At 39.3% G+C, this 25,517-nt stretch overlaps 1 protein-coding gene across 1 annotated transcript in view; it reads left to right on the top strand.

The window, feature by feature from the left end:
- LOC127355489 (CXADR-like membrane protein) overlaps positions 1-25,125 on the top strand; it is an 83,478-nt gene extending 58,353 nt beyond the window's left edge. The window contains exons 2-7 of the mRNA XM_051386429.1: positions 15,532-15,689; positions 16,037-16,235; positions 19,339-19,506; positions 19,885-20,007; positions 22,085-22,226; positions 23,346-25,125. Of these exons, the coding sequence (XP_051242389.1) occupies positions 15,532-15,689; positions 16,037-16,235; positions 19,339-19,506; positions 19,885-20,007; positions 22,085-22,226; positions 23,346-23,721 (1,166 nt within the window). The 3' untranslated portion in view covers positions 23,722-25,125. The remainder of the gene's footprint in view (positions 1-15,531; positions 15,690-16,036; positions 16,236-19,338; positions 19,507-19,884; positions 20,008-22,084; positions 22,227-23,345) is intronic.
- Positions 25,126-25,517: the final 392 nt, after the last annotated feature.

The following is a 25,517-nucleotide window of genomic DNA, read 5'->3' as shown; positions in this document are numbered from 1 at the left end:
CAATGGCCCAGAGTTCTCTGATTCAGCTTCAGGCCACTTGACTGGAATCTGGAGAGAATTTCTTCCAGGTGCTGGAGATGTTCACTGAAAGAGCGGCTGTAGATGAGGACATCATCCAAATACACTAGGCAGGTTTTCCATGGGAGGCCACGAAGTAGACTGGAGGAGACTGGAAGCGAACACTGCCTCTAGTGTGTGGACTTGCATCTCTGTTTCTCTGTGGAGTAGGACTAGGGCTGCGTCTTTATCTGTTTGTGTCATTATTGTCATGGCGACCATACCTGGAGTGCTGATAGGACTGGCCTGATGGAGAGCGATGCCGGTCACGTCTGTCATTGTCATGCCACTGACCGTCTCTCTGAGTACCAGGGGAAGAAGGACAACGTTCATAGCATGGATCATGACCATGATGCTGCTCAGGTAAGTACTAGTCTCTGAGGTGTTGTGTGTTATGGTAGGGTTGTGGAGAGACACTGCGTGCACTGTATTGAGCATGGTTGGAGGAGAACCTGTCAGGTCTGGAGTCTACACGCTGAGCCAGGTAACTGTGTTTCTCTCGTAACAGGTGTACTTCACTTTTTAAGCTGTTGACAGTAAGAGTCAGCTGCTCAACTGCATACAGAAGCTTGTCATCAGTAGGTTTAGGATGAACCATAGCTACCTGCTCTGAAGATGGAGTGTGTGCAGACCCTACAGTTGTCAGTTGGAGCGCTGCACGTGCTTTCTCACAGCGGCTGGCGACACGCAGAGCTTCCTCAAGATCATCAGCACCCATCTCATGGACTTTTGACTGAAGATTTGTGTCCAAGCCAGCAACAAAGCAGCAAAATTTTTCACCCTCTAGTGCATTGTGGTCATAGTTGGGAAAGGCTTCTAGTACAAGACGAGTGATGTCTGCACTGTACACATCCAAACTTTCACCTGGTTTACGTGGTCGAGCATTCACGTGTCTGGAAGAATGGCAGGGAGTATATTGGTCCAAAAAAGTCCCTGAGTTTCTCCTTTACTAAATCATAGTCCCTCTGGGTCGAAGAAGGAAGGCTGTCCCAATACTGAAATGCAGCATCTGCTAGGCGAGTAGGGAGGACGGAGGCCATCACTGGAGGCAGATCCGTATCAGTTGAACTCATAGCCTACACTGCCACTTCAAAGCGTCAAGACCAATTTGTGAATGATTCAGTCCCATCTCCTTTAAAAGCAGGTGGAAGCTCAATTTTCAGTGCACTGGAGACAGCATGTGTGGCTAGAGGCAGCACCTGTCCATGTAGCATCTTCCCGTCGTTGTGAGGGAGGAGACTGCAGCACAGCTTCACTTTCATCAGCCGACATGGTGACAAAACATCCAGTTCAAAAATCATAAAAAGCACGAAAGTAGGAAAAAAAGAAAAAAAAAAAATACTGCAAAAGTCCATTAATATCTCCAAACTAGGTTTTAGTTAATCCACTGCTCTCAAAGAGTGTAAAATCCAGATGGCACAAAAAAGTGACTACATCCAAAGTTTCGTAGGAATAAAACTCACCAAATGCGCAAAATAACAGCACGCTGCCACCAAATGTGACGTGAGGGTTCGGTATGTGGTGGTGGAAAACAGCAGGATGGAGGCGGAGGACTTTCTCAAGCGGTACTTTATGGAACACAACTCACAACAACTCCACTTCCTTGTTCGGACCTTTCACATGACTGCACTAACCAATCAGAAGCTAAAACTTAGACTGAGGTAAACGTGATGGAATCAGAGAGGCAGATTCAACAGAATATCCTGACTGTGTTAAATATGTACACATGTAAATATGTAAATAATAATTGTGTAACATAAATATGTAAATGATTAACTGACTAAACATTGTAAATACATATGTAAATTAACTCAAATATAAATTATATTAACTTCTGAGCCTCACAACTTTCAAATATGAATTAACTCCACTTCTAAACCTTACATATGTAATAAAAGTAAATCCCACCCTGGCACCAAAGTCCAAGAATATGTAAGCAAGCTCAGAGTTAGCAGACATGTAGAGCAGTCTCTGCTTTAAGAAGTTTGTTTGGGCTGTCTTTTCTGAGCTATCAGGGAAACAGAATGAGCATACTTGTCAGCTCATTAAGTATCTGTGGCGGATGTTTGAGCCTCCCTGGGTATTTGGCCCCTGGCCTGACCTTAAGAGTGTGTTGTAAACACACCAGTGACTGCTGCTCGTCACTTCACATTCACTGCAGAGGTATGCTGGGAGCTCCTCAGAAGTTGCTGGCAGACAGAATGTTTCAAATGGCACAGCTGGAGAAGGAAGGCCAATTTATGGTATGGATTTATAGGATTTATTTAGATTTTTTTTACCTAAGAAACGATGAATTTGACAGGATTCTTGATCACACTGTAATCCAACACTAACATATTCTTCTGCACTGTGAAGGGAAGTCTCACATCTCTAATATGCATAGATTCTGTCACTATGATGACCTTTGAATCCGGTGGCTGTTTTTCCACCCTATCAGACTGACAAACGTTTAATCCCTGGCCGGCCTCGTCTTCTGCTTATCCTGCACTGCGATTTGTTGATACTAATTCAAGTTGACACTGCAGGGGCTTTCAAAAACACACGGCTACAAAAGATTTGGCACAGCTTGCAAGCTTGCGCTTCCTACATCCCAGGTGAGCTGTTGGTAATTGTTCAGGGCGGTTATGCGGCTAAATGCATCTTTTGTGAGAGAATAAAAAGTGCCACACGACTGCTGATGGATCAGTACTGATGGGATTTTGTTTCTGGGTTTCTTTTGTACTCCGCTCCCTCTCACCCCTCCCACTGATCTCCTTATTCAAAGTCCTTACTCGCCCCCATCTTCTAATTCATTTAACATTCATAAATTAGTCTAGAATGTTTTTCTTCTTCTTTTTCATATGCTAGTGGCCTGCACCTTTCATTTGCATCAGTTGTTTTATTAACCCATTAATAACTAATGGTTATATGTAGTATTTTAAAGGTGCACTAATGTCTTACTACTTAAAAAAGTATGTTAAAAAAAGTTGCACTGTAGACTGATACTATGACCTATTTTAAAAATTTCAGTGGATTTGTGCTTAATATTATGGACATTAATGAGTTAAAGTTGACAGTGCACATTAAAATCAAACAGGTTTTTGACGTGAGTTTTGGCTCCCCGTCATCACACATGGTTGAAATTTCAAATAGAAATTCCATTGTGTTTGACTTTATCTCATCCCATGTGCTGATCTCACCTCAAATGGCCTCTTCATTTTCATTCATCTTTTTTGGCACTGTTCTCGTCCCTCTCCTCTTAAGTGAATGGAACGATAGTTGCCATAAAGCCCAGTGATGAGATTTTGTTTCCTGGTGCTGAAGGAAAATCCATTTACTTTGGACTCCAAAGTGTTGTCTTCAGCTAAAAGGCCTGATGCATTGATTACATTCCAAGTGCTATAATACCCTAAGTGCTTGAATAGCATGTGGACGTCCCTACCCCTCACCAGAGTTCAATGAAAATAGATCAGGTATGCATTTTAATCACAGGAGGAAGGAAAGGAGGACAGCGGGAGATTAAGTTGAAAGGAAATAGGTGGAACTAATTTGGATATTTTACCATAAACACTGACATTTAATGAAAAATGTAGGCATCCTTTTTCTATAATCCTTCACTATTCAACATTCTTTCTCCACTCTTTCATTTTTGACAAATGCGTCACGGTTATGCTTTAATGGCACAGTTTCAGCTCATCTGTTTCTAGTTTAATTTGTTACAATATGGCTGGAGAAAGTTTCTCTTTTGTTGATGGATATGTCTTATTAGGTTCTCATTTCTGCTGTGTAATATAGCTCCAAATGAACCCACCCAGTCTTTACTTTGGAAGTGTTTTACCAGGCCAGGTTTGCATATGTATAGCTTTTATCTGCCCTTGTCTTCCATCTTTCCTTCTCTCACACACGGCCAATTTGATGATAAGGTTTTGGCACGGCATCACCCACATTGTTTTAATCTGCTGTAGGGCTTTGGGGAGGTGCGATGCGAAGAGCGCCAAGTGTGAGGAAGTAAAGGAAGTGACGGGAGAGGAGAGAGGGAGACGATTAGGTGGGGAAGCTATAGTCTGACCGTTCATCTGGTTTTAATCACTCCACTGCTCCTGCCTCCTGCTGTCAGACCTGGCTGAATGTAGGACAGGAACTATGATCAGCCATTCTGTTTATTTATGTGTGAATCTACGTGTGTGAGTGTGTGTTCAAGTCGTATGGGGAGTGGGGTGGAGGTTGTTGTGCATTTGCCAGGGGATGTGTGTTCTGGTGTGTGTTCACATGGTGGGAAGTCTTCCTGTGTGCCAACTTACAGTATGTGTTGTGTGTGCGAGGGTAGGGGTTTCCAAATGTTAGTGTTGCCCGTATGCCAGTAAAACAGTGCAGGAGACTGTAATTAGACCTTGGAAAAAAGAAAGATATCCACCATGTTTATTATGATTGTTTCCCTAGTTAACTGGGCTCTGTCATTTTACACAAGACTAAATGTCTGTAGCTATTCATTAGAAAACAAAATTATCTAAAAAAAAAAATCTCTCTGAAAAAAAAGGTGGTCAATTTTACATGTTTGGCAACCCTTTATGGACCACTTCAATCATATGAAATTTTCTGACAAGAGTTAGAATGGCCCCAGGGGTTCCCAACCTTTCACTGATTGAGCTGACAACCCCTGACTAAGCCACATATTATGGATATTTCATATTATATTCAACGTATAACAACAACTCAACACGTCCTGTTGAGCTACTTCAAACATGCGTGTTGGCCATCCAGTTCCAGCTTTAGGGTGTCTTTGTTTCTTACATTAATACTAACACATGGTTGGTATATTCCTCTGTGCATCCAGCGAGTGTGGGGCCCCGGGGAAGACCTTTACACACCCTGCTGAGTCTAGTTCCTGTACTGCTGTCTCTCTCTGTGTGAGGAGGACAAAGTCCAGACCACTGGGGCTTTAATCCATCTGCTAAGATAAAGAGGCCAGAAGGAATGTGTTGGTGTGTGTGTATGTGAATGTGTGTATGGAATGTTGAAAGCTGAACTTACTGAACATACAGTAAACTAAATATGTTTTCAGTGTAATGTGACTACATGACACAGATTTTCGCATTGGAATGCAACAGCTGTGTGTGGTTGGGTCAGAAACAGAAAGTATAGGTGCAGTTAGGAGTTGGATCCGTCCGAAAAAGTCAATCTTTTTCTTTTTAATGGCTATGAGTAAGAAATAACTCATCAAAGTTTTCCCTTTTCCATCGCTTCAGTTTAGTTCCATGTTGCTCTAATTGCCGTGGTCTGTTTACAACCATGTATGGTCTAGTTCATGGTTGGTTAGGGTGCCATCCAGCCAACTTCTCCTCCCAATTAGTCATATTTTTACATCACGCTGTTTGCAGTGTTTTAGTCTGTTTTTACAGCCTCTCTGCAAGTGGTTAAAGAATGTCAAGCTGCCTCGGGGCTGTTGCACTTAATGAAAACCAAACTTACTCTGTGGTATTTGAAACTTTTAGATGAGCTAAGGAGCCGATTGAAAAGAGAGTTAAGTAGTGGCATATACGAGTGGGTTCTGCATTATGACAAACAGTAGTACAAACAGAAAAGCTTTGACACAGACACTATTTGAAATAATATATTTGGGTCTGCAAATATAATAATAATTGCATAAAATTACAGTACTTTACGGTTTAAAGACATTAAAGGACACAAATACTCACCTTGAGTCACTTCTTTAAAGGCAGAGAGGGAGCTTAATAGTGCACGTTTCTCTTCTTGTCCTCGACAGAATAGACATCTCATCATGATGTATTATAATTATTATTACACTGGACAAAAAGTACCTGTATCCAGGTTTTGGTACTATACAAGTTTATTGATCTGCATTATCATGTTGTGTCGAATTAAAATCTGCCAAAGATAAATCGTACCATGGATAGATGGGTATTACCATGTTTTTGTGAATTTATTCCATCATTGAATCGCAATGGCTGGGTTTCAAGTATATGTAGAATTCAAATACTTTGCACTAAAATGTCAAAATTTGGACCTGAATTGATCAACAAGTACTGGAGGGCCGGAGTGGTCCTAGGCCGGCAGTTTGAGACCCCTGTGCTACAGCCATAAACATGATAGGTTCAGTTACCTTCTCATTAGCTGTGCGTCATACACCAATGTTTTGTCACCCTTGGCATCTCCATACTTTAGCGATAGATAGTCACAACATACTTATCTGAACCCCAATGATGTCTTAATAAATCTAACCAAGTAGCCTGACCTAATGACACTGCAACCATTATATGCTAACCACGGTTAAAAAGGTGTCTCATACAGACGCTAAAGGGTGCCTTTTGGTATTTGATGCCCCAAAATGAGAATGCGTTGCTGAGAAAGCAAGAGGTGTGTTGTTGTTTAAGATTGTAATAAATTGTACAGGTGTAACAAATAAAATGGTAAATCAGTGTATGATAGTCAACTAAAGGATCTCCTTAGCTTGCAACACCTGAAAGCAAGGACGTCCCTGCCTGTAACAGTCTTGTACTACACGGACTGTGACACCTAAAAAACTCCAGGGAGTGAGTCTCCCCTGCAGCCACGGTCCACTATAGTATTGTTTCATCTCTGCCATGCTAAAAAGAACTCTTATTGGCGATTTATGTTACAGTGTGTGATGTGACTGCACTTTCACATACACACAGTCAGCAGCATTTCCCACCCAATAGGCATGAAAGTTGTAAATTGTAGCAAAAAAAGACTTTTTAATTTTTAAAGAACATTTAATGGCTCTGTATTTAGTGTTTAAAATTTTTATAGAAATTGTGAATCACACCATCAGTGATGCCAAATGATGTAACTTTCCAATAAGAAGCTCATACTGATGACAACTGCAAGTTGTTTTAATAATTGTTGGCCAGACATGATGCACAGTCAGCAAAATGTCTATAAAACCTTGGACCTGGACGTACTTTGGTGCTGCTAAAAAAATACATAAATGATTAAATCAAGGCATACAATCTAATGATCCTTTGGCACAAGTGGTTCTCATATGATATTATTTGGCAACTTTTTTAAATTCTTAATTATGGCCTCAAAGCAGTAGCTCAGTGTGTAGGGACTTGGTTTGGGAACCAGAGGGTTGCTGGTCCCACAGACCACAATATGGAGTGTGGGCTGGTAGATGGAGAGGTGCCAGTTTCACCTCCTGTGCACTGCAGAGGTGCCCTTGAGCAAGGGACCTAACCCCTAAATGCTCCCTGGGTACCTAGGCTGCTCACTGCTCATAATGTATATAGGATGGGTCAAATGCAGAGGAAAAGTTTCATTTCATGTAAGTTAAATGCTGTATATATTGTTAAAAAGACTTTATCTTCAACACGTTTAACCCAAAGTACAGCTACAGTAAGTCATCCACTAAGACAGTGATGGACCTTTGATGATTGTCTTTCTTGAGATACAATTTTGTTCTGATATTCTCCAATCATACAGGGAAAAACCCAACAGAAAAGTGCAGGTCATACACCCAGAGGAGCCTCAATTTGATGCATTCAGCCACAAAACTCCTTGTACCTTCCACCTACACAATAAACCCACAGCTGAATCATCTCACTTTCATGTCTCACACTTTGGCACATACCGATGAGCAGAGCTATGATCAAAAGGATTTCATGTCCTTTTCTGGGGGTTGTTTAAAAGTCATTGTGGGAAATATAAGATATCTCAACTCATCTTGCAGTACATCACATCCGCTGGAAACGATCATTACACTGAAGTTGAGGATTCAAAGTGGTACTCCACACATCAGTGCATGACGTCACAACAGGTTCACACTTGGTTGAAGCCAATTTGACCTAGTTGCCAAACTTGTCATTACAGCAATGGCTTTTATTGTGTGATGCACACTGGCCACAAAATACTTTTTCCCACAAGCGTACATTTTTTGTGCGTCCCTTGTGAAATGTCTCGTTTCAGTATCACAATTTAAACCATTCAGTCCAAGAACATTTTGAAAGGCTAGAAGGTTAGCAAGATTAAATTATTTATCCACATTCAAGTTAGCGGAGGGCTAAACTGGAAGTAAGTCGCACTCAGCTACATACTGCATATGCCTGTTCAGGTCACATCTTACAGTGGCTAAGAAATCTACCGTGGCTGGCAGATGATGATGATGGCTTTAGATTGGTCATGGATATATTGTGTCTATTATTTATAATTTCATTAGCTATAAGAAACACTGCAAACAAGCAGAGACGGGTCCAACACAAAACTGCATCAATCTACAATATAAGCAAGATTCATTCGGACAAAATAAGCCAGTATATATAGATATATAAGACCCCCATTACCCAGATTAATCCTAGGTTTTTCTTGTGTAATAAATTTAATTTAGTATCTTAATGATGAGATCAAACTGTTCATGTTGAGTTTTGAAGAAGAAGAAATTACATGATACTCTTGACTCATGTTTGTGGAGCTTTAAGGGATTCTGTGACTCGTGGTGACAGTTGTAGATCAGCACAGACTGAACACCCAGATCCAGCATGAACCTTTTGAAAGCAAGACAGTTACAGTACGATCAAACTCTTACTCTTATTACAACTTAGAGTAGAGAATGGCTGTGAATGACATCCTTCTTGTCCCATAAGTTTTCTAACCAATAGTTTTCTCTCGCACAGATAATGCATTGAGCCAGGAAGTGTTTCATTCTCACAGGCAAGAGCAATAGCAGTCGTAGCAGGAGACATAAAAGATGATTCATCCTGAGTGCCAGTTCCCCTGCTCCTCCTTAAGTGTTCAAGGCTGCAGTGAAATGATTGACTGCTTCAGAGAGCACCTAATGTGCAGAGAAACAGGTACAGCGGAGAGACGTCAGATAACATAACATATACATACATTATTCACCAGGTGTCAGACCTGGCGGACATTCATATCTACAACTATTTATTTTTCACCCAGCATCGTGTATTCGCATGTGCAGTAATTCTTTTTATCCTTTCATTTTTTAGTTTTTACTGTTACTATGTAGCAAAGCCTTGCATTGTGTGCACTGTGCTGAGGGCAGGTTGAGACGTTGAGGTGTGGGCTTTAAAGCTATTCAATAATTATCAACATCACTAGTTTTGGCCTTTAATTGAAAATATTCTGCACCAGCTAACTGCCCTCCAACCACATCATATAAGATGTGCGGGGATATCCGCAACACACAAATATTAATTTTCCAGAGCACTGACATATAAAAGATGGACATTGAGTTTTCACTTCCTCCCACTGTGCAAAACTAAAGCCAAAATATCCTCGACACAGTTGCTGCCATATCTTCATCATTCAGAGCCAGAGTCTGTGCAATAGTGATCGAGGTTGTCACTGCGGTATCGAAGTCCCGCCCATAAACCCAGCCCACTAAATTGCAAGCAGGGCTGTCAATCATGATGTGACACCCCCTTTTTGTAGCAACAAATAACTAATTAAAACCAAACTGATCAGAAAAATTAAAACTTGAACATACACCAGCGTGATAAGAACTACCTAAAATGACAGAAACCATCTTTGGAAAAAAATTACTTGAAGTGTAATTTTTTTTGTGTGTCCCATCTACTAACATGGAGGCAGCAGGCTTTATGACCTATAGCAATAGAGATGTTTTGCGTTCACTTTTAGAGAGCTGTCATGTCTTCCATCTTTCATATATGTTGATAATCCACAGCTATTGAAGCAATTATACTTGAAATAGTACTGCAGTGATTTAGCACTCCACTTATCATTGTTGGACTACTATGAAGAGTATTAAAGTCAATGCAGCAGAACCAGAGATATCGTCTTTTTTATTCCACACATATTCTGTCCTTTTCAAAACCTAGTGCTGAGATTACCCGCAATACAACTCAACAGTTTAGTCAGAGATTTGTGTGTTAATGCATGAAATGTGCTAAAGGAATGCTGTTCATTGAACATGCTCATGTTTTTGGGGAACAGTGAACTGAATTCATCCATTTGCACCTAATGAATGTGAGCATAAGCATTGGTAACTCACACAAGAGTTAACAGTGCTCATATACTCTTAAGTTAAAACTTAATATAAACCACTAGAATAACAGAAAGGATTACACATTTGAAGAATGGTACTGCAAGATAACAATTACGGGCAGAACTTAAACATACAGTATGTCATCTCTGACGCTAGGGGGTCTCTCACATCAAAACAACAAAATGAGGACTAAAATTCTTCATCTGGTCGACCGGTGAAACGCAGCGCTACGTGAATAAAATGACAGAAGTACACAATTCAATTACATATAGTACATAGCTCTAGACTTTATAGACATTTGAATGTGAAATGTTACATATTATAAATTTAAGATTCACTTTTATTTTCCTAGGAGGGTACCCAGGTGGTCATTATGGCTGATCGGTGTAGTTACGAAAATAAAATCAATAATAATACAATAGAGAAATGTAATGGAATAATATATATGTGTATATATATGTGTGTAAAAATGTGTATATACATAATTAGCTACACTGTTAATAGTAGTGGTTAATGTAGCCTGGATGAGGAGAGTTTTACAGAGGTCTGGTAAATTCACTCCACACACGTTTTTTTTTTTAATTTAAGCAGTAGTATTCCCCATGCAAGAATAAGAAAAGCAAGAACTTTTGTTTCTTATGTGTAACAATATAAACATTTGTCACTGCTATTCAGCCTGTCTAATTGGATGCATCATAATTCATACAGACGTATTTGGAAATACATCCAGCTAATTCATCTAATCTGAAGATGTATTTCAAGGTTACCAGCTATCAAAAACTATGTCTCAGCTTATCGTATAGTATTTCTGCTTTATTAGATTGTACCCAGCAGAGAGTGACAGGTAACATGGGCAGAGATGACAGGCGGGTAAGATCATCAGCTGAATTTAAAGCTTTGACGTCATGAACACACAGCACAAGCTGATAGAATCACCTTAGATCTTCTGATGGACTTGAACACAAAAGATTTAAGCGAGCGTGCGTGTATGTGTTCTCAGTATTTAAACAAAAAAAACTCAAACAATTTGAGCAGTCAGTAAAAATCATCAGGCAGATATTTTTTATTCAGTACAGCAACAAAATAAAAAATGAAGCTGTTCCTCATTAGTATGTTCTCCCAAATGGAAACTCATTTCACATTTCTAATGGGAAGAGTGTGCCTATGATTGATGATTTGTGTGCTTAATGGACACGTGAGACACACTATGCACTGTAAAAAAAAAAGATAAGTTCATTTAACTCCAAAGATTGTTGAAACTAAATGAATTTTGTCACTTAAAAAACATTCTTTACTCTTGTTTTTACAGTCCAAATGAATATGACAAAATTAAGTTAGTGTCACTTAAAATTACTAAAGCTACTTGATCAAGAATGTTTTTTATTTTTTGAGTTAAAAAACTTACGGCATTGTTAGATTATAAAATTTGGTATTTGTTGTGATTTGCCCTCCCAAGTTGTGATACCATGACCAAATGACCAAAAAGCTAAAACAGCTAAACCAAAATGCCGCAAGACATAGAAGGCCAGCTCGCCAACTGTCTGCAGCCTTTTATTTCACAAAGCTCTCACCAGTGAATAAAAGCCACGCATACCATTGTGTGTGCACACTAACCTGCCTGCTCTTCAACTCCTGCAGAAGACTCTGAGGGTTCACAACCTAAAGCCAGAATTAAACATTATCATTTGCAGCTTGCTTGCTTTGGTTGTTCCACAAGCTAAAAATAAAGGTCATTATCAACTGTCTGCCTGCCTAAGTGTGCTGCATTTGGGTCCTAAACTGACCCGTTACAATTTATTAGGTTGGGAAAACTTTTTTTTTAGAATGTAAAAGTTTGAGTTTGACGTGCAACTTAAAATAATAGTGAAGACAGCCTTTAAATTATTAATACATTTTTTTTTTTTAACTTTGTGCACACCATCAGATTTGCCAACGCCTTAAGTATTAAAGTTTACTTCTGGCATATTTTCATAGTGAGAGCAAACAGTTTCAACTAATCCTTCAATTGATTTCTGCAAAGGCAATGTTCTCCTCTTCATGCTTGTTCATGTAGCTTATATATGTAACTCTGGATGGATCATTCATTCACTGTTCTCAGACAGAGATATATCTCCCTGGGGTCCATATCAGACTCTTAAAAACTCTACATTTTTACATTTTAGATAAAACAGATCTTCATCAAACTGTGCTCTGCTTCCATCGTGAGCAGCCAGTAGAGTCGTTACAGAGCTGTAGTTCCAACAGCTGCACTGCATGATAAAATAGTTCGCATTCTATAATTTGCTTTTGTTCTTAGTTTAAAGGTCCAGTGTATAAGATTTAGATCTATTGGCAGAAATGGAATATATAATTTGATTTATATAAGTATACAATCACCTGAATATAAGAATTATGTTACTGTTACTATTTATATTCACAGATGGAGCAGGACTCCTATGGAGTACGTCATGTTGAACCGCCAGGTTTCTACAGAAGCCCAGAAGGACAAACCACACACTGGCTCTAGATAGTGCTGTCTGCGGTATTGTCGCTTTGTGCATGGAATGGAAGACTGAAGCAGGGAGTTGCAATATGCAACTATACCGCTAGTTCTGACAGTTTTTACTGTAAAAATAACAGTGTAAACTTTTTTCATTAAGCATTCTCCAACCTATAGATAGAGCATCAAAAAGAACCTTTTAATGGTCCAAACTGACCTGCATTTATCTATAACTTTAAACTCAAAGAACATTAATGCGCAGCATGAGAATATATATATATATATACTCTTAAGCAAAAAATGGCATCTCTCACCCTTTGTGCAGCAGTATCTCAGTGTGTAGGGACTTAGCTTGGGAACCGGAGGGTTGCTGGTTCAAGTCCCACAGACCACAATATGGAGAGGTGCCAGTTTCACCTCCTGTGCACTGCCGAGGTGCCTTTGAGCAAGGCAACCTAAAAACTGCTCATGGGGCACTGCTAACGTGGCAGCCCATCACTCCAACATCTGTGTGTGTGTAATAAAAGAGTGGAAAGAACAATTTCTTCTTCTTCTTTACCCTAACTGTGAAACAACCATAATTCCAGACTTGAGCCTACCAGTCTGGATGGGCTGCCTTAAATCTAAAACACAAATGTCTTTCAGTTGTACATATTAACTACGAATTTAACATTTCACATGTACACCACTATTAACTGCAATGTGATGGTTTATTTATTAAACCTTTAAAATTAATTATTTAATCAGATCCCAAACATCATGAGAACTATAGTGAAGATGGAAAAAATCACAACTAAATCATAATACATGCATGAAAGTGAGGACACACTTTGCTTTTTGCACACTGCTTTTTTTAATAATATGCACCACCACCCAACAACAGGATGAAAAAAGAAACCATTAGGAGATCTAGGAGAAAATGAGCTTGGAGGAGGGTGTTTGCCCTCCTTTTTTATTTTTTCTATTTTAAGAGTTCTTAAGATCAGAGCTTTCTGTGGTACCAGCCTCAGAGGAAGGCAGTGTGACTTTCGACAGTTTGAAGGGTAACTGGGTCCTCGCTGCCTCCTGCTAGCTCCCACTGCCTCTGTAATTGGTCCAGTGAGAAGTCTACTGGGAGGAGCAGGAGGGCATTTACTGGAGCACAACTCACCCCAGGGCTTCTTCACAGGAAAAAAAAGCCCTCCATGCCACTTTGCAAAGAGTCCCCCCACTAGCCAACAGGCTCCAGACCTTTTGTGGTGATAATCTCCCACAGACAGGTGTGTGCCACATTCATGTACAAACACATGCATAGAGAAACAAAAACAGACACTAAGATACTGTACATTGTGTCCATAATCATCCACATCATGCATTGTGTTTTTTTATATCTTACCCCATACATTCTACAGCAAATGGACATACACATAAACTCAATTATGCACACATTCTGAAGGTTAAATACACACCTGCACATACAGAATACACACATGCAGCGGTCATCTGCTAATAACACACACAAATTAAAACTGGTATGCACACACAGTAGCAATTTAAACTCATGCATATGGCATGTGGCTGTCCACACACACACACACACACACACACATATTTTTGCTCCCCCACACCGGGCACAAATGTGTCTAGCCAGCAGGACATCACGGTCCATACAGTTGATCAGTGTCCAAGAAGGATAAATAAATAAAGCGAAACAATTGGAAGCTCAGGCTTTCATCCTCAGCCTCTTGGTAATTTTACCCCAGCCAGCATTGCCAGTATAACTCTGTGTCCTGCTGCAGTGGGTAAGCTGATATCCCTTCTGGATCTTACATTGTAACAAAATTCTTTGTTTCAGGCTTATTAATCGTGTCACCTGCAACTGAAGGGCTGTGTGTGTGTATGTGTACCTCTGTGTTAGGATTGCTGTACATTTTCACAATTTACGCTCATATATCTTATTCATATTACATTTGCACTGTAACATTGTACAGTATACTATTTCATTGCATTGCACAAATTGTCAACAACAACATGACAATGTCATGTCTGTCAGATGTACAGGGGTTTGCACAGACATTTCTAGGGCCTGTTGCACTAACCTGAAAGAATAACCCTAACCCTGCTGTCTATACGTTACCCACATAGCTAATATTGGTTAATTTGATAGCATAATATGAAAGCAATATTGTGTATCCCTAACGCTAACCCAAATCCTCAACACCAAGTTTGGATGCTACAGTGTCACGTAATAGGCCTTCCGTCAACTTTTTTTTGTTAAAGCTATAGGCTGCCCCATCTCACTGTACTCATAACTCATAATTTAAAGGCAGGTGTCTTCACTATTAAACTAAAGATTTAAGTCAAAATCTAACTTTTCAAGTTTTTAAATAAACTAAAAAGGTTTTTTACCAATCTAATAATCACCTGCTGTTTCTTCTTTAGAAAAACTTAAATCTTTAAGTTTCAGAAACAAAAAAAGTGTATTTAAAAAATGTGAAAACAGTTAAATATTTAATATTTTCAATTGCAATGATTTAATTTTCAAACACTGAACAAATTTAAATATTTTTTTTTCTCTTGTTTTGTTTCTACAATTTATATATATATATGTTTTTCTAAAGAAGAAAAGTAATTTACCTCAACAAAAGTTTGTAATTAGGTCGGCAAAACTTTATTAGTTCTGAACTTAAAAGTTCGAATTCGATTTAAAACCCCCAAATTTAGTTTTTTCTCAACTGTTTCTTCTACAGTGCATGTCCTGCAGAGGCACGCCTATTAAAAAGTTACAGAGCTGCAGTCCTAACATTGCTTGGAAGTGTATGTGAAGATTTGTATTCATTGGGCATCCCATTGGTTAAACCATTGATCATTAATCATTTTCACAAGTACAAAAGACTCGGATGACAGTTTGGATGACATAGCAATTTAATTTGGTCTAACTTTAGCAATTATGGCATACTTGTATTTATGCAGCCACAACAGTAAAAAAAAAATTCATATCTGATGCAGTAAACAGTAATCTTGGTCTGTTTCTTTATAGTTTTGCTGGGTGTACTGACAACATGTGCCCAAACTGAGATGAAGAAGGTTGTTGGAGACAATGCCACGATGCCCTGCCACCATCAGTTCTGGGTGGGTGATGACCCCACTCTGGACATTGAGTGGCTGCTTCTGAAGCCCACCAACAGGCAGAGAGTGGTGAGTGTCTCTCCATGCCAGTGGTTCAATGTTAAATCAAGCAGCACAGAGTAAGAAAAAAAAGCAGCTCTGATCTTTGATTTGTTGTCAATTATTGAACATGTTAAAGAATATTTTACCTAAATATCCTTTAATACAGTTATTTGCTTAAGAGAGCAGCCTTCTGAGTCATATTAGTGCTAAATCAAATAGAAAAGGTATATTTAAGTGAACAAACACACATCCTCTCTCTACAGATATTATTGCTAGTTGTCATTGACTAGTTCCACATTGTTGCACTTGCTGTTTGTGTTTTACCTTGTTTACCCCATCACAAACCCACACACCCATTTTACTTCCCCGACCAGGTGATTACCTACTTCGCTGGACGGGTTTTCGACCCCAATGAAGCAGAGCGTGGCCGCGTAGCCTTCGCTGGAGAGTACTTAAAAGGCGATGCTTCTCTGCTGATCAGCGACTTGTCTCTGACAGACTCAGGAGAGTACAGCTGCAAAGTCAAGACTGGTGCACAGTACCACTGGAGCACCATCAGCCTCATAGTGCTGGGTAAGTGGCAGACAGCACTTAGGTTCAATAAGAAAAAACACAGACCGAGAGAGGACTCACGAGAACACTGTGCAACTGGAGGTGTCATGAAACCCCAAAGCTGTTAGCATTAAAGCTGTTATTGAATGTAGTGCAGCATACTGTGGTACCTTGAATGACCAAGGTGTGTGTTCGGACCAATGATTTCACTTGTGGAGCTTTCATCCACTTACTCTGTTGGGGTAGAATATGACAGAGTAAAAATGGAGTGAGTTGTAGCTCTCATCCTCCGTGATTTGTGTGCAGTGTTGGCTCAGATTACTTTGAAAAGTTTGTGAGTTACTGAATACAATCTACATGGTAGTCTTTGCAATTATTAACGTGATCCATTACAAAAATGTAATCTAATCTATATACTTTTGGATTCCTTTTGGACTACTTCAAAATCTAACATTGAAAATAATTCTTTATACTAAAGAAATGGACACAGCCACAAAATTACGCAAATATTATTTTTTCTCTTTAAACAATAAAAATACATGTCTCACTTACATTTGGTTAAGTTATATAACACTGTATGCCTTCTGTGATTATTTATCCACTTTTCCATGTTGAAAGCCATTGTTGTTGTTGGCATGGTTGTTAGTGGTCCACTGGCAATCCCAAGATGCCTTAGCTTGAGTCTCTTGACCATTCAGAGGCTGTGGCTAGAAATTAATCCAACACAGAAGTACCAGAAACTGCAGTTCCTCTAATGGTCACTTGAGGCTGGCTCCAGCAGTGAGTCAATCTCCATAAGGCCGATATTAAAATGCCCAACTTTACAGCAGAAATAAACATGGTTACAGCCTGGTACAAAAAACTGTTCTGGTCACCATAACTAATTTCCCCGTTTGCTGACAGCTGAAGGGGGGTGATTTTTTATACTCACCTGTTATAATATAATATATATATAATATAATAATAATAATAATAATAATAAATATTAAGGGCTTCACAATGGGTTTCAGGGAAAGGTCCATTTTTAATTATACAGTCTGTGGTATGGCAGCTCTGATCTAAAATGCATTGTACAATTTAATAACATGAGACTGAGTCCATGTCAAGATCTATAGAGATTTATAGAGCATTGGTTATCGTGAAAAAAGTTTGCCATATTTTGAAGTTGTAATCAAAAATGTAATCCCTGACAATCTGAATATAATATAATTACATATTTTTTCAAATGTAATCTTGGCTGATTATAGTTACTTATTTTTGTAATCTGATTACATAATCCATATAATATGTAAACAGTTACTGTACACAACAGTACACTCGTCTGTATGTGTTTTAAATAGATGAAATAGGATAAATATGCACAAGACAAGAACATGTCAGTTAGTATTTCTACACCTCCCTGGCCAAAGCTCATTGCTCTTTAGGCATATGATATTTCTTTACAGTGCAATGTTAGTGCAGCAACATGTTGAAATTCAGTATGAAGACCCCTCCCTCCATCAGACTCTCACAATCTGTTGGTATTAAATCTGTAAAGGATAGCAGCACATCTATAATGCATACAGTTCCACAAGAAGAGCAAGCGCCTCTTTACTATCCAATACATCACTGGCATAAACAAACCCCAGCAGACTTTAGTACCCCTTTTTAAATTATTTATTGCTTCCTCTTCCAGTCTACTAAAGCCACATCATTTCCCAGAGGCATCTGGACCTTCACACATTAAGCATCAAGTCAGTTCTTACAGCAGTGTAATTCCACTCCCTGCTCCAGTAGAGTGATCATCATGACTTGCTTGTGGCATACCTTTCAGAGTAAACCAACCCTGTTGACCAAAGATAATACTTGTAGAATGAGAAATTGATCACGTTCACATTTCATGCACAATGGACCACTACTTAAACAGTCCATCCTGTTCATTTAGTATGAGATAGAAATTCTAAATTTTATTTTAGAAGTACAACTGGCAACTCTAATAAAGTTCAGCAGCCTCTGCAGTGCTTTACATGAAATCTGCCTCCACTTTATTAGGCATGATTCAGACATTTACAGAGGCAGTAAATGCTGTGTCAGTCAAATTACCAGTAGGCTATTCTGAGCAGTGACGCGGGAGACAGCCAATGAAATCACTATGCTGATTAAATGTGAGAAATGTCAGAGTGGGTTTAATGTCTATGAACAAATAAAGAATAGATCATTGAAGGCATGGCAGGATGTTAAAGGAAAGCTACAAAACTGTGGAGGATGATGGTCTCTAACCCAAAAAATGTTGTAAGAGCTCAAGATATAAGTGGTCGATTGCAGAACATACAAGGTTCACAACTTTCCTACAATGAAGACATCCTCCCTAAATTTACTTTTAGGTTTAGAGAACCCCCTTTTAGCCTGTGTGTTCTATATTTCATCCATAACTGACTGTTTGCTTGACAGGCTAATGCCATGCATAGCCTATGCTCTTTCTTTTTTTGAAACACATGGACACCAACCACTGGCACAGCCAGAGATGTTGCCAGTGCCAGAGATTTCTTGCCAAGCTTGACACCTTGGCAAGAAATTACCCTGCATGGAAGCACATCTCATACTTGTATGTAAGATAAAATTGACAATACTCTTTAGCTCGGTTTTGCTGTCATTTTATGGAATTACCTTCAGTACACCTCTCTGAAACCCACTTTCTAGAAACAACGATTAGTTGTTACAAAGGGAAAGTGGACAGTAGAGTTTGTGCAGCAACATGTTGAAATTCAGTTGGAAGACCACTCCCTCAATAAGACTCTCAGTGCTTTTACAATCTGTTGGTATAAAATCTGTAAAGGATAGCAGTACATCTATAATGCATACAGTTCCATATAGGAAGAGCAAGCACCTCTTTACTATCCAGTAATATCAGTGAAATAAACAAACCCCAGCAGACTGTAGTACCCCTTTTTAAATTATTTATTGCTTTCTAGTGCACACCATGTCCTGCAGCACACACTGGGGTGAAGCAGGGTTAGGGTTAGCCTTACTGTCAGTATCCTATTTGGGACTGAACTAATGTTATCCTGTAAAGAGCATCATATTCAGGGGGTGAGGAAACAGCATGTAAGTAAATCTGTCTTTGTATCTGACTGTCTATCCGCAGAGAAACCATCCAAGCCACGGTGCTGGATGGAGGGCAAACTGTTGGAGGGTGGTGATGTTAAGATGAGCTGTAAGTCTGCTGATGGCTCTGATCCCATCCACTACAAATGGGAGAGGGTACTGGACAAGGGAAAATATGCTGGCAAGCTGCCTCCACTGGCCCTGATAGGTAAGTCCACTCACACACTGCAGTATGTGTCTGCCATGTATGAATACTGAGAATTTTATTTTCATACCATTACAAAGTTCAGGTACCACTTTATTCGGATACTCTGCCTATATACAGTTTGTATTTGTAACATTTCAATAGTGTAGTAGCTAAGATTCAACAATTGTTTTCTGATACCGCACCACTGTGGTTAAGGTATTGTTACTTTGGTGAAACAGCTGAAATGTTACAATACAAAACACATCTGTAGGTGAACTATCCAAATAGGTGTGAGCAAATTTTAAAATCTGAAAGTCCAATAACATCCAGTCTATAGAAGATCACAATATAGGTCATGAACACATCTATGTCCTGTTTTGTCTTTGTTGGTACTATCAGATTTGAAAAACCCAGAGATTGTGACATTGAGGAACTTGACCAAGGACAGCACCGGGGTCTACAAATGCACAGCCAGCAATGATGTGGGGGAAGAGAGCTGCACAGTGGAGGTCAAGATGCACTGTGAGTGGAAAACAAAAAATCACAAAACTAAGATCTTTAGATTATGAACAGAATGCTGCTGTCTCACAGAAATCTCACCCATGAATGATTTTCACACATGTTACAGGTACCCGCTGGCACCACGTAAACAGCTTATATGCTCTTTCTGGAAACAGGAGAAATAAGTGAGACAGGGCAAACTCTGCATCCATTTTTCATCTCGCTCAGCAGAAAGAGGAGAGAGGATTTATTAAAACATTCACCATTTTAAATACTACTCTGTTACGAACACTCAATGTTCTCAATGAAATAAACACGACTTCAAAATAAAATACAATTTGTCTTTCCTCATCTTTCAGCAAATACTGAGTTATAAGTTTTGTGAGATTAAATAAATCAAAATGACAATAACCACTGTTACCCTGCAAGTTGTCTCTTTTCAACTTACATATAAAACATAGCTTATGTTACCACTTACATATGGTTCCTAAATGCATTTTCCATTTCCAACTAAAATCATTTTACTCTTCCATAATGCATGAGCTGACAGATTTTTAACTTGTTTTTAACCCCTTTTAAAATATATAAAAATGTGCTTTTAACATTAGCTTCTAACTGTTTTACAGTACATGAGCTCAGTTTTTAACAGTTTACACAATATCATACATTTCAAAACTATTACACTTGACAAAAATGTTCAAGGAGCTAAAAATAAAACTCTGACCGACGTGACTTAGGTAGCAACACGTGATGTCATCAGGCGTGAAACCGCAGCTACTGCTATATGTACATATATGTGCTCATATTCATAAAACAGCCTTATTAGCAGACATTAAAACATTCAGTGACATGTCAACGTATTACACTTCAGTTACTTAGCTTAATTTACTTAATAAGTGAGACAGGGCAAACTCTGCGTCCGTTTTTCATCTCACTCAGCAGAAAGAGGAAAGCTGTAAAGCGGACCAAACTGACATAAAGCCCCCCGGAACACAATAAGCGCCGCGCTGCCCCATGCTGGTGACCCCACAGCTATATAAAAAGTTTTGTGCAAGGATGGTGGAAACAGGTTAGTTACCCCTGAACAAATATTCAAAACATTAATTATAAAATTACAGAAACTACCACAAATGTGATAACACTTTAGTGGGCATCTCACACACACACACACACACTACCTGTAGTCCTATGGTGTTGTTAATGTTTTATCAATTAACTGTAATACATTGGTGTCCGACCAATAATACTCATACTTGCAAGATAAGGCTGTAAATATTATATATTTTCATAAAAAGACAAACCACCAATGTATTAAATGGTCTCTCAACATTTTCTGACTTACCCTTCACAAATATATTGTTTCCTTTTTAAAAAGGCTCAGTAAGGCTCCTCCTAGTGCTCCTAATGGCTTTTGCAAGAATCCACCGCCCTGAACGAAAACAACCAATCAGCCAAGAAAGATAGTTGATTGTCTCATTCCCAGGGTGTCAAATTCAGACACTTTGGGACCCTGGGAATAAAACTTAACAATCAATCTTCAAGCCTCCAACCCAAAGTCTCTTCATGGCTCCAATTGGTTGTTTTCGTCCAGGCCCGGTGGATTCTTGAAATGCCATAGGAGGACTAGTACGATCCAGAGGAACCTTATATTTTCAAAGATTTTCTGTTTCATGTACTGTCAGAACACAGTGAAAATTTCTGCAATAATGACAAAAAGTTATTTTTATATGAGTTACCTCCAGCAGCTTTAATTATTTATTTTCTCTATGAAGGTATTTCTCTCTTTATGCTGCTTTAACAACCGGATTGCTGCTTTAATCCCCCTCTGGGATGTACATAAAGGGTTATCTTATCCTATCAATGAAGGCAGGATTTTAGAAAATAAAGCACATCCAAATTAAAGTAACTCACGTGGGATTCGATGGGACATGAGGTACAACCTTTGAAAGTGTGGAAAAGTTGTAGTATTCACAGACACACATCATTTAGAATTATTTTACTCTGTAATATCATTAAAAGAATACAAAAGAAAATGTGTTTCTTAATATCTCTATAATAGCTGTTTGTGTGTTTTGTCATTTCTGTGTGTTCTGTGTAGATGTAAGAGGAATGGGTGTGGTAGCAGGGGCAGTGGTTGGTGTGTCATTCGGAGTCCTCCTCATCATCCTCATCATCTGGTTGGTGTTCCGCAAAAAGGAGATGAAGAAATATGAAGAAGAAGAGACCCCAAACGAAATCAGGTATTCAGTGGTCAGAACCCCAACTTGAATTCTTATAGCCACAATAAAGAAAGGAAACTGAAAGCAGTGGCTGTCACTATATAAAGTACCATCTTCAGAAGTTAATCCTGGTCTCAGACTCCCAACTCACTTAGCACTAATATCATCAAAGTACATTTGAAGCAGTGAACTGTAGAATACCCCCCTCTGAACCCAACAATGCTTCAGAAGTAGGAAACCAGAATTTCAAAGGGATGATTCCCTAAATGAATGTTTGAAATGCTGGCCCTATTTGTTGCCACAGCTTAATTTTTCTGTTCACTTATTAGTTGTACCGCTTTTTCATCTGAAAAACAAACGTATACGCTTAAACACTGTTTAAACTCTACAGTCTCTGCATTTCTACATAGCCGTAGCCTGACAGTCCACCACAGACAGCGGAGAGTTAGCCTTTCTGCGCTGCTACATTTGCTAATGTTACAATACAGGTACCACACAGAAAAACGACTCTGAATGTGCTTCAGGTGACTGTAAAAGCTCCAGCGGACTCTGTCAGCAGCTGCTCATGGCTGGTTAGCTTAGTTAGCTCTGAACCACTAGCTGAGCTAATGTTACCAAACAAGCTCTGACTACAGCTGTATTCCTGCTACACCGAGCAGTAGTCAGTCTGTCACTCTGGTCGCTGTTGCCTCACACTCCTGTGCCACAAGCCACGCCGCCTATATGGTTTTCATGTGCAGCCCTCTGCTGCATTTTTTACATTTGCTGCTTGGGAGAGAGCTAGCAGAATTTAGGCGTTTAGTTAAACTTTAAGCATTCATACTGTTAGCAATTTGTAAGTGTCAGGATGAATAAGGCAGGCTGATGGGGATTTATCAATGTAACCAGGGACAGAGAGAGAAAGAGGATTGAAAGCAAACATACATTGGTTGTCTTCGGCTTAGTAGTACAAACATAACTTGAGCCTTTGTATGTTTACTGGATATGGAATTTAAGAGAAATATCCACTTTACTCAAATGTTATTTGACTTTATTGGTAATTCTTTGCCTAGGACAATTTTAGTTTCACTCTCTTGTTTGATGTTTATTTCATCTACTGAGAGCACTCATTGAAATCATGCATCCATGTGCTCATTTCAGGGAGGATGCAGAGGCTCCCAAAGCCAAACTGGTGAAGCCCAACTCCCTCTCCTCATCACGCTCTGGAAGCTCTCGCTCAGGCACCTCTTCCACCCAGTCCATGGTGCACAACATGGGACCCCGAGGCCAACGACCCTGTGTTCCGGCTGTGGCAGCCCTCAAGGAAAACTGCCAAGCCTCCACCTTCCCTCAGTCTCCACCTAGCTACAATCAAACAGTTCCCAAGACTCCTGAACCCCGTTCTACACCCACCTCTACGTCTACCTCCAGCTCCAAGCCCAGTCCTCCACCTAAACTGAGTCCTGGGAACTTGACCCGCATGGGGGCCACTCCTGTCATGATTCCTGCCCAAACCAAGGCCTTCCAGACTGTGTAGAAGAGATGTAATCACAAAGAGAACAAGACCAAGGCAGCCTCAGGACATGGCAACCAGCTGAACACACGAGTTGGACTTTGATAAAGATCCAGTTATATTATCTAGATATAGTATCATCACTCACATTCTGATGGATACTTTCAGCAACTGAACTCTGCTTTACATTAACAATATAGGGACAAGCTTCTTCTGGTGTTGTTTATTGACACGCTGTGACCTGAGCAACACTTGTGATGAAGGAAGTGTTTTATGGAGTGTGAGTTTAAAAGGCAAGGAGGTGAAAGGAACAGGATTGCATGAACCAAGGAGTGAACAGGATGAGATGAAGTCGGAAGCATGAGCCAGACATTGGACAAAATAAGGACATTAACTTCATTATCTTTGAAGAAGACAACATACTGCTCACGGGGTACAGCTGAAGAGGTTAGAGTAGTTCACAATTTTTCCTGTCTTGAACACCTTCCTACATACAATGCACCACTTTACAATGGAAGCCCTGAAAGGCAAGCAATATTTTTAAATATGTTTTTTTCCACCTGTACAGGTTTTAAAACAAAACATTTTCATTTTGACAAATTATCAAGCAAAAACATGTTTTATATTTAGAAAAATTACCTCAATTTGCCGTTTTTTCTGTGAAAGCAGGTGCATTTTTTTCCAAGTTAAAATAAAATAACTTGCCTATCAGGGCTTCTGTACACCTGTTGCAAATTCAAATACCCTGCACCTATAACTGAACTGATGAAAGTAGCTCTAGGTTGTTACAGTAGGTTGTTACAGTATATAAATGGGATGAATGGCTCTGATTGTATAAACAGACTTCATGTGGACATTTCATATATTCACCGGTACCTGTGTCACTCGCTGTAACATGGACATATATGATACTGAATTCTGAAAAATACTGAAGAATAGCGAACCTGTAGATGTGCACAAATTCCCATTTCCAGTAGTTTAAGTGTGGAACTATATAAGTAACTTCCTGTTCATACTATTCATTCCCGACATGTCAAGGTTTGAAGAAAATTCAGAGAAGGGATTTTTTGTGAGATTTCTTTTACAGGACCTTGGAGCGCTGATATTTTTGATTGTTACGGGGTTAAGCAGAGGCCCTATTGAGAAAGTGCCACGTTGTGATGTTTTACACTTTATTTGTTTCTTTTATCCTGTTCTGTGTATACTATACCTTTTTTTTAATCAAAGAATGAAAAACTGAATGAATGTGATGCTAAATGAGATGTGTTATGTGCAGTGTTTTTTCTCAGCAATGTTAAAATGTTTGTTTTGAATTTAAATGAGTTGATAACTCATTGAATAACTTACACACTATAGAGAGAAAATCCTGTCACCTTATGCACTCTTGATACATTAGAACTGTAATATATTAATAAACCCTAAAGAGTGCCTTTGGTCATATATGTACATGCCGAGTGTAATGATCAAGCATATACACATTAGGAGCATAACAGTAATCAAAGTTAATGTAAGTTTATAGGGAGAGCTCCATTTATATCTGACTTACTGCATACCAGCCATAGCCGACAGACAGACAGACAGACAGAAAGATGCCGAGAACAGAATGAATCCTGCCCTTGTGCCTCATCTCCCATTCAGCAGAGGACAAACCTGATCCTTCTCCATTCCCCATTCTTCAATCCCATTCCTTCCCTTCAATACATAATCTGCCTCTTATCCCTTTTCCTCTTTCAACTTGTCTTGTAAATCTCACCACCACCTCTCTTCTCCACACTGTGCTTGATTCCAGTTCTGTGTGTGGTGGGGGGAGCTATGCATAG

This window comes from Dicentrarchus labrax, unplaced genomic scaffold, assembly GCF_905237075.1.
Source record: "Dicentrarchus labrax unplaced genomic scaffold, dlabrax2021, whole genome shotgun sequence".
Lineage (NCBI taxonomy): Eukaryota > Metazoa > Chordata > Actinopteri > Moronidae > Dicentrarchus > Dicentrarchus labrax.
This window is presented reverse-complemented; position numbering and strand designations above follow the sequence as displayed.